Source organism: Podarcis muralis, chromosome 7, assembly GCF_964188315.1.
Source record: "Podarcis muralis chromosome 7, rPodMur119.hap1.1, whole genome shotgun sequence".
NCBI classification, from domain to species: domain Eukaryota; kingdom Metazoa; phylum Chordata; class Lepidosauria; order Squamata; family Lacertidae; genus Podarcis; species Podarcis muralis.
The window spans coordinates 4,688,300-4,702,131 of NC_135661.1; the positions used below are offsets into that span (position 1 = coordinate 4,688,300).

At 47.3% G+C, this 13,832-nt stretch overlaps 1 protein-coding gene across 1 annotated transcript; it reads left to right on the plus strand.

Moving 5' to 3' along the window:
* Positions 1–3,515: 3,515 nt before the first annotated feature.
* Positions 3,516–13,683, plus strand: LOC114602851 (heparan sulfate glucosamine 3-O-sulfotransferase 1-like). Its single transcript, XM_077931074.1, has 3 exons — positions 3,516–3,684; positions 5,534–5,610; positions 10,847–13,683. Exon 3 carries the CDS (start codon positions 11,119–11,121, stop codon positions 12,025–12,027), a length of 909 nt encoding a protein of 302 aa, XP_077787200.1. The 5' UTR covers positions 3,516–3,684; positions 5,534–5,610; positions 10,847–11,118; the 3' UTR covers positions 12,028–13,683.
* Positions 13,684–13,832: the final 149 nt, after the last annotated feature.

The following is a 13,832-nucleotide window of genomic DNA, read 5'->3' on the forward strand; positions in this document are numbered from 1 at the left end:
TGTTAATTTTGTTTTAATTTTCTAATGTTTTTTTGTAAAACTTTATTCTGTAAACTTATGTTTTTTTGTAAAACTTTAATAAATATTTTATATAAAAAAATGTATGGGAAACTGCCCCTACTAGAAGAGAGAACTAACAAACTTAAATTAGCATGAGGACAAGCAAAGGAGGACGCCTTCACCCCAGTGTGGTTCCCCTTTATCACATTCACAGCACAACAGGACAATGACCTATCCCCCCCCCCCAACAGCATTTGAATCAGTATGACTAACCTGATCCAACAACCCCTCCCCACACACATACAAACAAGCTACACTGCAACCAACTGAACACAACCAACCAAACTTGGGACCCACTAACCTCTCACAATGTCTCTCTATATCTCTATACCTCTCTATACCATAAGGGCCTACCCATGTGATGCTGGCATAACCCCTGCCACCATGGGTAGGCAAACAAAGGCCCAGGGGCCAGATCCGGCCCAATCACCTTCTAAATCCGGCCCACGGACGGTCCAGGAATCATCGTGTTTTTACATGAGTAGAATGTGTGCTTTTATTTAAAATGCATCTCTGGGTTATTTGTGGGGCATAGGAATTTATTCATTTCTTTCCCCAAAATATAGTCTGGCCCCCACAAGGTCTGAGGGACAGTGGACTGGCCCCCTGCTGAAAAGGTTTGCTGACCCCTGCCCTAGACTAACACTAATCAGTAGAATGAAAGGAAAACACCCCCATCTCCATCCCTCTTTCTCTCTCCCCTCTTTCTCTCTCCCTCTTTCCCCCATTGTACTTTTAACGGCTTATTTGTCTGCTTTGTAACACGATAAAATCTTTAATAAAAACTAATTTACAAAAACTGCCCCCCAAAGAATAATGCCTCATGGGGAGAGGTAGGAAGCAAGGCTCAGTCCATCACCTTTGCAGAAAGAACAGCTCCATCGGGCACTTCCTGCCTCTGAACTCTGACTGGCTATTTAAAAATTGGGGCCTGGGTTTTATTTTTATTTTTCCTCTTCCCTCCTTGTCCCTTGTGTATTTCATTTTTTTTTTTTTTTTTAGATTGTAAGCCTGTGTCAGGATCTGTCCTGTTTTAATTGATTGTATGTGACAGTTGGGAGCTTTTGGGGCTGGAGAGTGGAGTGCAAAGCTCTGAGTAAATAAGTAGCATTATTATTATTATTATTATTATTATTATTATTATTATTATTATTATTACTGCAAAGTTGGTCCCATGCTACCCTGCATGTTTGGACTAAGCTGGAATTCCAGGTATGAAAAGGCTGGTGTCCACTTCTCCCAACAACCCTTTGTGGAGTTACCAGCACACTTCATGCTTGTGTGCCTCTTTTCATGAGATTAACACCTGCTATTCATATGCTGCTTCAAGAGTGTTCAGCAAAGGCGTCCATGGATGTGCATTTAAAGCACATTTCTTCTCCCAAGAATCCTGGGAATAGTGGATGGCTAAGGGTGTTGGGAGCCAGAGCCATCTTTCCCATAGGGCTTAGTGCTGCGTTGCGCCAGGGCGCTGGCCTCTCAGGGGCGCCCCAGTGAGTGGGGGAGCTCTGCGGCTTTGCCAGCGGCCTCCCCTTTCCTTGCATGCCTGCCAGCTGCGCCCGCCAACTATATGGCTGGTGGGTGTGCAGCTTGCTTCCCAAGCCTCTGCGGGAGGTTAGTGTATATCACCCATGCTCAGAGATCTGCTCTGTTTGCCAATTTGCTACTGGGGCCAGGTTCAAGGTGTTACTATTAGTATATAAAGCTTTTAACAACTTGGGGCCGGTTTACCCGTGAGATAACAATCCTATATGCACCCACACAACCACAGCGATTGGCAGAACCGGCATGCCTACAGGTGCCACATAATACCCGTTCTGCATTTGTAAGAACTTGATCGTTTAATTCTGTTGTGACGCAGGATGCGGGACACCCGCTGGGACACGGGTGGCACTGTGGTCCAAACCACTGAGCCTCTTGGGCTTGCCAATTGGAAGGTCAGCGGTTCAAATCGCCGTGATGGGGTGAGCTCCCTAACCCTAACCTTGTCAGTAGATTTTTTTCCTATTAGACGCAAGGATTTCACATTTTGAGCAAAGTGAGAAGGAACAAGGAGAATGCAGGAGAAGCAGCAAACGAGGCTGCAATCTTACACACCTGCTTACTTGGAAGTAAGTCCAGTGGTTCCACCCCTAAAAAAAGGTTGACAACTCTGGGAAATGGGGGCGGGGGGCGGGCGCCAGAGGGATCTTTGCACCATGGTGCTGGATATGCTTAAGACGGCCCTGCTGGGAGTTGCAGCTCTGTCGAGGTTCACTACACTTCCCAAGAAAGTCATGCACCATAACAATATGTAAATATAAGGTGTGTATACAGACAGTTCTCTCTAAGCTTTAATGCTGCTGGACTTCACCCGTGGAGATCCGGTGGGTGCAGAGCCAGGGTGCTGTTGGCTCAGTCACTTTCTTTGCCAGACCTACCTACCTAGGTTATTGACAAAGTATACCACCAGGGATGGGGAAGATTTGAAGTGAAGTGGCAGGCTGGAAGTGTGTTGCTAAACATCACCTTCTCCCCGCCCCCCAAGCTGCTTCCACTAACTCACATTTCTCATGCAGAGCTTACTTCTAGTCTTGGGACCTGGCCTGCAATCCCTGGAGGGAAGGTGGGATACAAATGTGATACCTATCACAGGCTGCTTCCAGATGAGCTGCTTACTCAGCATTCACCCTGATTTGTTTGCACAAAGTTTGCAGCGAGTTTAGATGACGCTGGCGATTTAAACTGAGCATTTGTTCTGATGGGTTTGCCTCGAAGCATGTTTCCCTGGCCTCCCCCATCATTTTCCTTATTGCAAAAAAGTTTGATTGGGGAGGGGGAATTGCCCCTCCATCAAGGGTGTCACTGAATAGTCTTGTAAGCAGTGGGAGAAGGCAGTGGAGGGTGACTGAGTGTGCTTGGCTTCTGCCCCGCAGTCCCAGAGCAAGTGCCAAGTGAAGCCCCTTTTTGTCCTGGCAGGGATGGAGGGAAGGAAGCTCCTTGCAGCTGCTGCTTCTCTGGCCAAACAGTGGGGCCAAGTTGATCCTCTAGTGGTCCATGTATGAGGAGTCAAGGCTCTGTAGAGGTGACACAATACAATTTAAAAAATGTTCTGAGATGCAGGTCAGTTTCTGAGGTGCTTCCGTTTAGTTCCTTGTTTTGAAGCTCTTCAGAAGCCAAACACCCTCAGCATAGCTGTACACTTAAGGGTGGCATGGGGCTTAACCCCCCCCCCAATTCCCCTGGAGGGGGAATTCTCCCCACAGGCACCAGACTGTGCCAGGGATTTTGACAGGCTCACGGTTGGCCTATCCAGCTCCCTGACTCCCTCCATCTTTCATCTTTCTGCCGCAAGCAGAACATCCACCTCTCCTCAGCTGCACAGACCATTGCATTGCTTGTGATTCTCTCTAAGACGCTCCCCTGAAGACTGCAATGCTCTCTCTTTCTCTCCCTCCCCAAGGAAAGAGGGCAGGACAGGGTTTCTGCTCAGAGAGAGCACCATGTGCTTGTGGGCGGGCAAGAGACACAGTACAAAGAGGCTGTCCCTGGGCAGAGGAGCTGGAGGGAGGCAGAGGCAGCCTGAGCGCAGAGGCTGGTGGAGATCGCTGCTTCCTCTGGAGCCCTTGGCTTGGAACTGGACAGGTAAGAATTTGATTATGGGGAGATGGAGGCGATAGATAGACCAGCCTGTGCAGGGGAAGACCTGGTGGGCAATGCTGCCAAACTGGCATCTCTTGAGTTTTAGCTAATGCTCATTGATCTCCAGTTTTGCTAATACTGTATAAAAAACATAATTTTGCTGTTTATTTTTTTCCCTCCCAAGGAGTCTCTGTGTGTTTCAATTAGGAGGGAAAAAAAGATAAATACTAGTTTTTATATTATTGAAAATGAGAGAGGGCATTGCCATAATTTTTGGTCCCACTGACCTGGATGCTTCTTGCAAAGGGGGCTAATCCTCCTTGAGAGGCTAAATCCAGTTATGTCTGCAAAACCTTTCTTATTGTATTGTAGTTCAAAATTGTTATGAATTGCAAACTTGGGGTACCCTGTACACTACCCCAGTTTTAATATCCTTGATTAACTGAGTGGGAGAACGCAAAAGTGTGCTCATTATTTCAAGGCATTTTAGTTGGTCCTAATAAAGATCTTGCTTTGGTGTGGGTTTGGAGTTGATTTATTTTGTAATTATCTGGCACTGCTGCCTATGCTCTGTCCCCTCTCCTAAACAAGTCTTAGATGCTGATGTGGGCCATAGCATTTTGGGGTTTAGACTTGGGGTTCTTAGCACAGTGGTCTCAGAGCACCTGCTTGGTCTCTTGGACGGAAATCCAATTATTATACTTCTGAGGGCAAAACAACACCTGGGAGAGGAACACTTGTTGTCTTCTGTGTTCCTCTGTGTTTGGCATTGCAGAGAGGGTGTGATACTCCTGCGGAAACGCAGCCTAGCACTTCTCATAATCCATGCCAACTTCTCTTCACTTCCAAACATCTTCCTTCTCTTGCATGGCCTCAGGTTCAATGCCCAATGGCATCTTCAGGTGGGGCTGGGAGAGACTTCTGCCTGAAATCCTGGTGAGCCAAGGCCAGCCAGAGCAGCCAGCACTCAGCGGGATGAACCAAGGGTCTAACTCAGTATAAGGCAACTTCTTGTGTTCCTCTATTTCGCCTCCACAAATGTGAAATTGCATCCTCCATTCCCTTCCTACTCCTGGTCTCTTGGCTTATTGTCACCCCCCCCCCCACTTTGCACTGATGTTTTCCCTTTGTTTACAAAATGTACACGCACCTTGCCCCTTCGCAACAGACCTCAGACCTCTGCCCCCTTATTTATTATTTAGCTTGATCTGCTGAAATAAGCTGGTGATGCTTTTATCACCATGGGGATAAATATGATCACCTGCAAACTTGTACAGATAAAGCTGCTGTTAAAGGCAATGGAGCAAAGAGAAGGGGGGGGGATGGCAACCCCAAAATGACTGGTGCTACCTGACATGTGCCACAATCACAGGAAGCTTTAATTTAACTTTCAAGTTCTCTTTTTGACAACATCTAAAACTAATGCCTCCTTTCTGGCACAGTTAGTATTTTGGCAGTGCTTTGAATTTTTGCCCAGCATTATGTCTGTGTTTCTGTAACTTAAACTTTACTGAATTTTTGTAAGAGATAATATAGAAAAACATGAAGCAGCACTCCCCACCCTTACTACAAAAACAAAAAATTATTGTAATACAATTCCCCTCCCTAGTTGCTCAGGCTTATATGCATTCTGGAAACTAAATGAAAGCCATCTATCAGGTACTGATGATAAAGCTGTAGCAAGAGCTCATTTGGGAATGGACTGGCAGCCAAATTAGCCAACTCCTAATAACAAATCCACATGCTAATTAGATTCTCAAAAAGTGCATTTCTTAAAAAATCTGAATTGCAGAATTGCATGGCTTGACTGAACCTTTTTGTTTTAACCTTTTCCTCCTGTCTCTGTTTTTAGGAACTGATGCCTCTGCTGTATTCTGATGCTGCACATAGAATCAGCAACCTTGGGCTCACCCATCACTGCCAGCAGAGGTACAGTCGGTATAAACATTTAACACCGTATCTTCCCCATTGAATCACAGAATTGTAGAGCTGGATGGGACCACGAGGGTCATCCAGTCCAACCCCCTACAATGCAAGAATCTTTTTGCCCAATGTGGGGCTTGAACCCATGGCCCTGAGATTAAGAGTCTCATGATCCACTGACAGAGCTATCCCACTTCCCCCTCAAACACTGCAAATTCTGCTTTCTCCTTCCTCTTCAGTTTTTCTGATGTCCTGGAGCTTATATATCACCAGAAGCGGGCTGAAGGGCACAGAGGATCGCTGGTCCTTGCAGGTGGAGCTGCTTTCTGTGTTGGTCAGGGGTCTAGGCAAGAGCAGCTGCTCTCTCTGGGTGCATTGGGATCTCTTGCTTTCACAGCAAAGAACCCTCCTCTATATCTTTTGTGCTGCTCATAAGTGAGCCTGCCAAAGTTGGCTACTCGTTCCGAGTCCGAGCCAGCATGACGGACGTTGAGGTCCAGCCACATGTGGAGCAACATTGCAGGTTTCTTACTCTAGGGTGTCCAGGTGCAAAACCATTAAAGTTTGCCGAGAAGAGTTGGCTTCCAGGGAGTCCTCAGGGCCAGGCATCGTTGGGCAACTCTCAGGGCCCAGCAGGGCTCCTGAGAGCCGTTATGGGGGGAAAGAACAGCCTGCCATTGGAGCAATGTCCTGCCGTGGTCTGACATTGTATGGTGGGAAATTAAAATTCAGCCTGCCTCTCCTCTTGCTCAGAGCACTGCTGCCAGATATGCCCAAAGGTGTCTTACAGCCAGAGTTGGGGGATGGGATCCGAAGCTCCTTTGCCCAGGATCCCATCAAACTGGGAAATGAGTCCAGAGATGTTGGCAGGTTCAAGGGGGGGAAACAGCTGGAACATGGGAATCTGCCTTATGCCCAAGCCAGGCCATGTGGCTCAGTATTGTCTACACTGACTGGCAGGGACTCTCCAGGGTTTCAGGCAAGGGTCTTTCCCGCCCTACCTGAGATGCTGGGGATTGAACCTGGGATCTCAGCGTGCAGAGCAGATGCTCTGCCGCTGAGCTGAGGCCTGCAGAAATGCTGCATGCTCACCTGTCCTCCTTTACACCTGGCTTGCCTCTTCCTGGTGGCCTGTTATGTCACACCGGCCTTCTGGTGTTTAGGAAGCGCTGCCCTCCCTGTCCATCAGCCATCCTTCAAATCCTTCTTCCTTCTCCTGCAAAGATCTCCCTCAGAAACACTCCCCTCCTTTTCTCTCCTGCCTTCCTCTCGGTGTCCCCTTACACCTTTTTGCAGCTCTGGTTGCCCTGGCAACCCCTGGTACGCCAGCTGCCCGCCCCAGGGACCCCAAACATGTCATACTCTATCATTAGCAAGTCTTAGGAAGTGGAAATCATTCCCCACTGGAGGGATCTTTCTCATTACAGAAAAGCAAGGTGCCAGGAAAACAACTTCCAAACAGTGTCCATTGCCATCAGTCACTCCATCTTGTTGCCCACCTGCAGGGGCAGGTAGCAGTAGCAGCAACAGGTCATGACATCCAACAGGACTGGCTTGTGTGCCCCTGTAGTGAGAGTGCATAGTTGGCAGCCACAAGGGCCCGCATGAATATACAGGCAAAAGCTGTAGCTTGGTGGTAGAGCATGTGCTTTAGGTCCTCAGCATCTCCAGGGAGGGCTTGGAAAGACTCCATGTCTGAAGCCCAAGGGAGCCACTTCCAGCTGGTATTGCAAAGACAGCACTGAGCTAGCTGTGTCAATGGTCTAACAGCATAAGGCAACTTCATATGTTCCTATAGGGCAGAGAGTAGGAATCTGCTGCCCTCCAGGTAGGGCTGGATTCCAGCTGCTGCCAGTCATGGCCAATGGTTAGGGAAGATGGGGGAGTTGGTAAGGGATAGAGGGTCACATTTTCGCTATCCCTGCTGCGTGGAGAAAGCCATCTCTCAATGGCTGAGCACATCGTCACATGCAGAATGGCCCAATCCCATTGCCAGCCTCATCTTGACAACCTGGCAACTTCTTCCAGTCAACGCAAGTAACACTGTAGAATGGGTGTGGGGAACCTGTCACCCTCCAAATGTTGAGGGACTTCGACTCCCAACAGCCCCACCAAGTGTGGCCAACAGCCTGGGATGATGAGAACTGGAGTTCCGCAACACATTGGAGGGACAAAGGTTCCTCATGCCTGCTGCAGGTTTCCAGCAAGTTGACCTGTTGGTCTCTCCAACACAGTAAAATTGCCTGACTGGTGGCAGACCTCAAAGACCTCCTCCCTCTATGCTGCTCTTGGAGATCCTGTGATCTGAAGACAGGATCGAATCTGGGGCATTTTGCATGCCAAGTATATGGTCTACCACTACAGGCTGCTTGTTCTTTTAAGGGATGGCAGAGCGAGAGACTGAGAGACTTGCCTTTGTGGGGATGACACAATCCATGGAGAGGTTCTTCTGGGCAAGCCCCATCGAAATGCAGGGAAATTGCAGAGACCCACAGTCCTCCTTTTAAGCAAAGTGAGGCAACCATGTCAGGCAGGAAAGTTGGGGTGTGGGCTGAGTGCAGCAGAGTCGGATTCAAATCTGGTCTCCTGCAAAAGACCTGTTGACATGCATTGAACTGTATGAGCACAGCCATTTACACCCGTTGATTAGCAGCAGGCAGTAATCTTGCCTTCACTTGCAAGAGCCCCAGGAAGCAGCCACTTGGCAGCCGCAGTGCGAAATTTGCCAGAGCTCAGTTAAACGTGTGCAGGGAACTGGAGTTGCCCCTGGAGTCTTCCAGCAGAGTTCATCAAACTGTTTAGAGCAGCAGTATGGCACCAAGTGACGCCACGTCAGGCCCTGGAGAGGAATTTAGACAGATGCACACACCAAGAATCCTGAGCTCCAGCCTCCTGAGTCTCATTTAGGAGGAAGGAGAGCTGAAACATTCTTATGAGGTGGGGAGAAGGCAGGTCCATTATCTGCACGATCAGCTCAGTACACACCAGCCTAGGATGTGTGTGTGTTTGTAGTCATAGTGTAATAGAAGACCTTCCCTTCCTCCATGTTCCCAGCACTCTTGTGAGGTAGACAAGGCTGAATATGACTGACAGTCACCCAAAGAGCTTCAGACCGAGCAAAGGTTCAAAACTAGGGAGATAAATAGGATTGGTGGAGATCAGCAGAGATTCCCCTTTGCCTAGAAACCAGCAAGGGGTGCCTGCGAGCTACAATTCCATGCAACAGCAGCTCCCTCTCCCAGAATTCAGCATCCTGAAAATCTGTTTGCATTTAAACCAACTCAAGATAAGTACCTTTTGAGTTATGGGCATGACTCCTCTATATAAATCAAGAGGATGGTCAAAGATCAACCATGGTCATATGAAGCAGGCATGTATGCAGGCATTAATTGTCTAACTAAACTAACTAATAATAATATTTATACACCACCCATCTGGGTGGGTTTCCCCAGCCAACTAACTAACTACATATTCTGCCATCCTTCACAAAGACAGAATTTAAAATTTATTTTTAAAAATGAAACCAGAGCGCAATTGTCTAAAAGGTGGAAAGTTAATGTGGTAACGAGCACACACACCCTACCACCCCAGCTGCTTAAGGAAAAGTCATAGGCACCTATAGACTGCTTTTTCTTCTCATGGATAAACACAAACAAGACCTGCTTTTCTTTTCATTCAAAATAATATTGAAATTCTCAGGCATCCCGCTCTCTGGTATATACTTAATTACATGTGCCATAGCAGCAGTTTACTCTCCTCCAGTTAGCCAGCACTGCTGTGTGTTTTCTGCATCCACACCCCAAAAAGTGCACATCTCTGTGCTCTGTATACTCATCTGACTGAGGGGTGCCGAAGACAGAGAAAACTGTGGGCAATTCCAGCATAACAAGTCTGTACCATAAATGCACCACAGCTGCAATTCAAACATATGACAGGGTATGAAAAGTGCAAGACTTGGGTGATTTGGTGTGACTTACTGTACTGCTTGTATAGATACAAATAAGCATGCAAATACAGCTGTCCCAGTAGATGCATGCATTGGTTTTGCAACGCCCTCCATTATGCTAAGAAATGTGTGCCAAATTCTGCACACGGTGCCAATTTTCACGTGCATGATTCTCTGGATTGTGACTTCTGTGCATATCTGACAGCTGCAGTGTGCCAATGATTTTGGGGGGCCAGCTGTAAATCTCAAAATCTGGGCTCTATCTCAAAGGAAGAAAAAATAAATAAAAACCTGGGCACAGGATATTCTCCCCAACTTTCTGGTAGTTCATGCTTGCTACCAGCATGGCATTTTATTTTACTGAACACATAATTTGTAGACATAAGATGTAGAATGGCCACTAGCTTAGATGGCTTTTAGGGGATTAGGCAAATTCCTAACCGAGAAGCCACTATCAACAGCTATGAGCCACAACTGCTAATTAGGACTCCCATCTTCAGAGGCAGCCAAACCCTGAATGCTGGATAGAAACAGAAGAAGACCGTGTTGCCTTCAAGCCCCAGTAGTGGGGCACTGGAAGCAACACTGGAACCTTAATCTGGTGGAGCAGGCTTATTTGTAGGTTAAATGCATTTAAATAAACCGCAGCTGGCTACTCCCTCCTTACTAACATTTGTAACCTTCCATATTGTGTCCCGGGGACGCGGGTGGCGCTGTGGGTAAAAGCCTCAGCGCCTAGGGCTTGCCGATCGAAAGGTCGGCGGTTTGAATCCCCGCGGCGGGGTGCGCTCCCGTTGTTCAGTCCCAGCGCCTGCCAACCTAGCAGTTCGAAAGCACCCCCGGGTGCAAGTAGATAAATAGGGACCGCTTACTAGTGGGAAGGTAAACGGCGTTTCCGTGTGCGGCTCTGGCTCGCCAGAGCAGTGATGTCACGCTGGCCACGTGACCCGGAAGTGTCTCCGGACAGTGCTGGCCCCCGGCCTCTTGAGTGAGATGGGCGCACAACCCTAGTCTGTCAAGACTGGCCCGTACGGGCAGGGGTACATTTACCTTTACTTTATATTCTGTCCCACCTGCCAAACTGTGTCCCTCCTCTTCCATTAGAAAAAGATGGTACCTACCAGGGACTAGATACAAACCCATTTTAGGAAGAAGTGGCTAATGGGTACCTGGATTTTATTCATTCACATGTGTGTGTGTATGCTTAAATTATGAAAGTTTCCAAACAAGGCCTGTTATGTTTTGCTTTGCTCAGCACCTTTTGAGCCACCCACAATGATATTCTCATTTTCTCAGGTGGCAGCAACTTCCCTGAGCTAGGCTGTTCGTAAGCAAATCACCTTTTGTTGAAGTGATTTTGGAGATCCACATTGCAGGAAGCTCCTGGCAGCGGAATCCAGAACTAGAACAAAAGCAGAGGCCATTGTGAAGACAGAGGATGCCTAGGTAAGAGCACAACTGCCTGCATGCAGTGAAATCCCAGTTAATAAGCCTGGAGATGGAATAGCTCAGATAGGAAAAACAACACACAGTTTTCCTCAGCACACGTTCACTCAGCGGACTTAGAGATGGCTAGAGCCTGCTTACTGCTCCTGCTTCTGAAGATGTGTGGAATCAACACGGAGGAGGAAACAAAGATCCCCTGGGGTTGGAAAGCCCCATGGAAAAGAAACAACACTCAGGTCTCAAGTGAAGATTGGAAGCAACGACTGCCCCAAAGCATAATTATTGGAGTGCGGAAAGGAGGCACACGGGCCCTGCTGGAGATGCTGAGTCTGCATCCCCAGGTGGCAGCTGCCCATTCCGAGGTGCATTTCTTCAATGTGGAGGAGAATTACCGCAAAGGACTTGGTTGGTACAGTCAGCAGATGCCTATTTCACACCCCACTCAAATCACTGTGGAAAAGACACCAGGCTATTTTTCGTCTCTCAAAGCCCCGGAAAGGATCCATGCTATGGACAACTCAATGAAGCTCCTGCTGATTGTACGGGACCCTGTGGAAAGGTTGGTGTCTGATTACACACAAATCCTTCACAACCGCAAGGCACGGCACAAGCCCTACCAAGCTCTAGAGCAGATTCTCTTGAGGCAGGGCCAGGAACTTAACACCCGGTACAAAGCCATGCAGCGCAGCCTGTATGCCTTACACCTGGCTCGGTGGCTGGAGTTCTTTCCCCGGTCACAGATTCACGTGGTGGATGGAGGCACCCTGATCCGGGAGCCTCTCTCAGAGATGCGCCACGTAGAGCACTTCTTGGGACTGGAGCCTTACCTTGGCCCAGACAACTTTTACTTCAACCAGACCAAGGGCTTCTACTGCCTACAAGCAAAAGGGTATCAGCACTGCCTAGACCAATCCAAAGGACGACCTCATCCCACCGTTGATGAAGTACTGCTTGAGCAACTCTGCACCTACTTCAGTGAGCACAACGAGAACTTCTTTGCCATGGTGGGTCGAACGTTCAACTGGTGCTAAGTTCTGCTTTGGGGCTTACAGGGGTGCTCTGTTGGGACAGAGAAAAATCAGAGAATGGCCTCCAGATGTTTAGAAAAAGTTTTTTGTGGTAGGGGTCTGTACTCTCTTCTTTTGACTGGGCTGGGAAAAGAGCTCTATCAATATGGGCTTTGCTCAGTGGTACACATGTTTAGAGGAAAACAGCACAACAGAAGTAGCTTTCACACTGGAGACTGGAAAGAGAGCTTTGACAAAAAAAAAATCACAGCAAGTGGAGCTATATCCTCTGCAGCTGTGTGCCCAGGAAATGCTATATTCTAGGCCAGCCTTCCCCAAGCTGGTGCCCTCCAGATGCTTTGAACTACAACTCCTATTATCCCTCGCCGCTAGCCCTGCTGGCTGAGGCTAGTGGGAATTGCAGTCCAAAATATAATCCACATCTTGTTTGGCGTCTATTCCCAGCAATTGTGTGAAAAAAGGGTGAAAAGCCATCTGTTCTCAGCGTTTACTGCCTCTCCAATATTCCCACACAACACAACCAGCTGCAGGAACCTTTGTTCCATCCACTTAATGCCCAACACCTGAAAGCCAAGTAATTCCTTTTCTGTTCAACATAGGGCAGCAGTTCCAAAGACAAGAGTTCCTGAAGTACAGTACAGTACTGTACTCCGTAAGTTCTGACTTGTGTAACTGAATACAGGACAGATAAGTCTGATATACCCATTTGGATATCTTGAATCTATTATAAATATATCAAGTCCTTATAGTCAGCCCATCAACTAGAATAAAGGGCAATTTTCATTTCAATCCACTCTCCTCTCATTGATTCACATACATAAGTCTTCCTTCCTCCTCTATCTGCTTAGAAAAAGTCCTTTCTAATAGAAATGCATTCACTGACAAGATATAATCTGTCAAGAGAGAATGAGCATGCTCAATGAGGGAATATAGAGAAGTGTCAAATATACAGTGATGATTAGGGTAGGCCAAGAGTACCAAGGATGTCACTTGCATGTAACTAACTGGCCCAGTTACAGCCTTCAGTACCAAGTGTGCTGCACCACTTTATTTTCTTTCCTCTACCATTGTGCTTACTCTATTATGGCACAGCTTCTAGCAAAGGGGCAACTGAAATAAAACCAGGTCCAATTCACTGGCTTCTTTTGTTGGCACATGCATGCTAAAATAAACTAGGCTTTGTTTGTCCAACATCCATCCATATTACTAATGACCAAAACTCCCAATCTAATATTCATATGAACAACTGCAGAAGAATGTAAGAACCTGCTACATCAGGCCAATAGCCCCTCTAGTCCAGCATCCTGTTCTCAGTGGCCAACCAGACGTCTGTAGGGTATCTTCAAGCAGGACACAAGCACAAGAACACTCCCCGCCTCCTGTAGTTTCCAGCAACCGGGATTTAGAAGCTTTACTATCTCTGGCTATGGAGACAGAGCACAGCCATGGTGCCTAGTAACCATTGATAGCCTTGCCCTATGTATCACCCACCTAAACCATTATTTGCCTTATCCAGCAATTTGACAATTGTTTAAAAAAAGAACAGGATACAATGGACAGAAATTCATGAAAGCCATGCACATCACTAACAGGAATAGATAAGTTACAGATAGGTAGCCGTGTTGGTCTGCCATAGTCAAAACAAAAAAAATTCCTTCCAGTAGCACCTTAAAGACCAACTAAGTTAGTTCTTGGTATGAGCTTTCGTGTGCATGTGTGTATCTGAAGAAGTGTGCATGCATACGAAAGCTCATACCAAGAACTAACTTAGTTGGTCTTTAAGGTGCTACTGGAAGGAATTTTTTTTG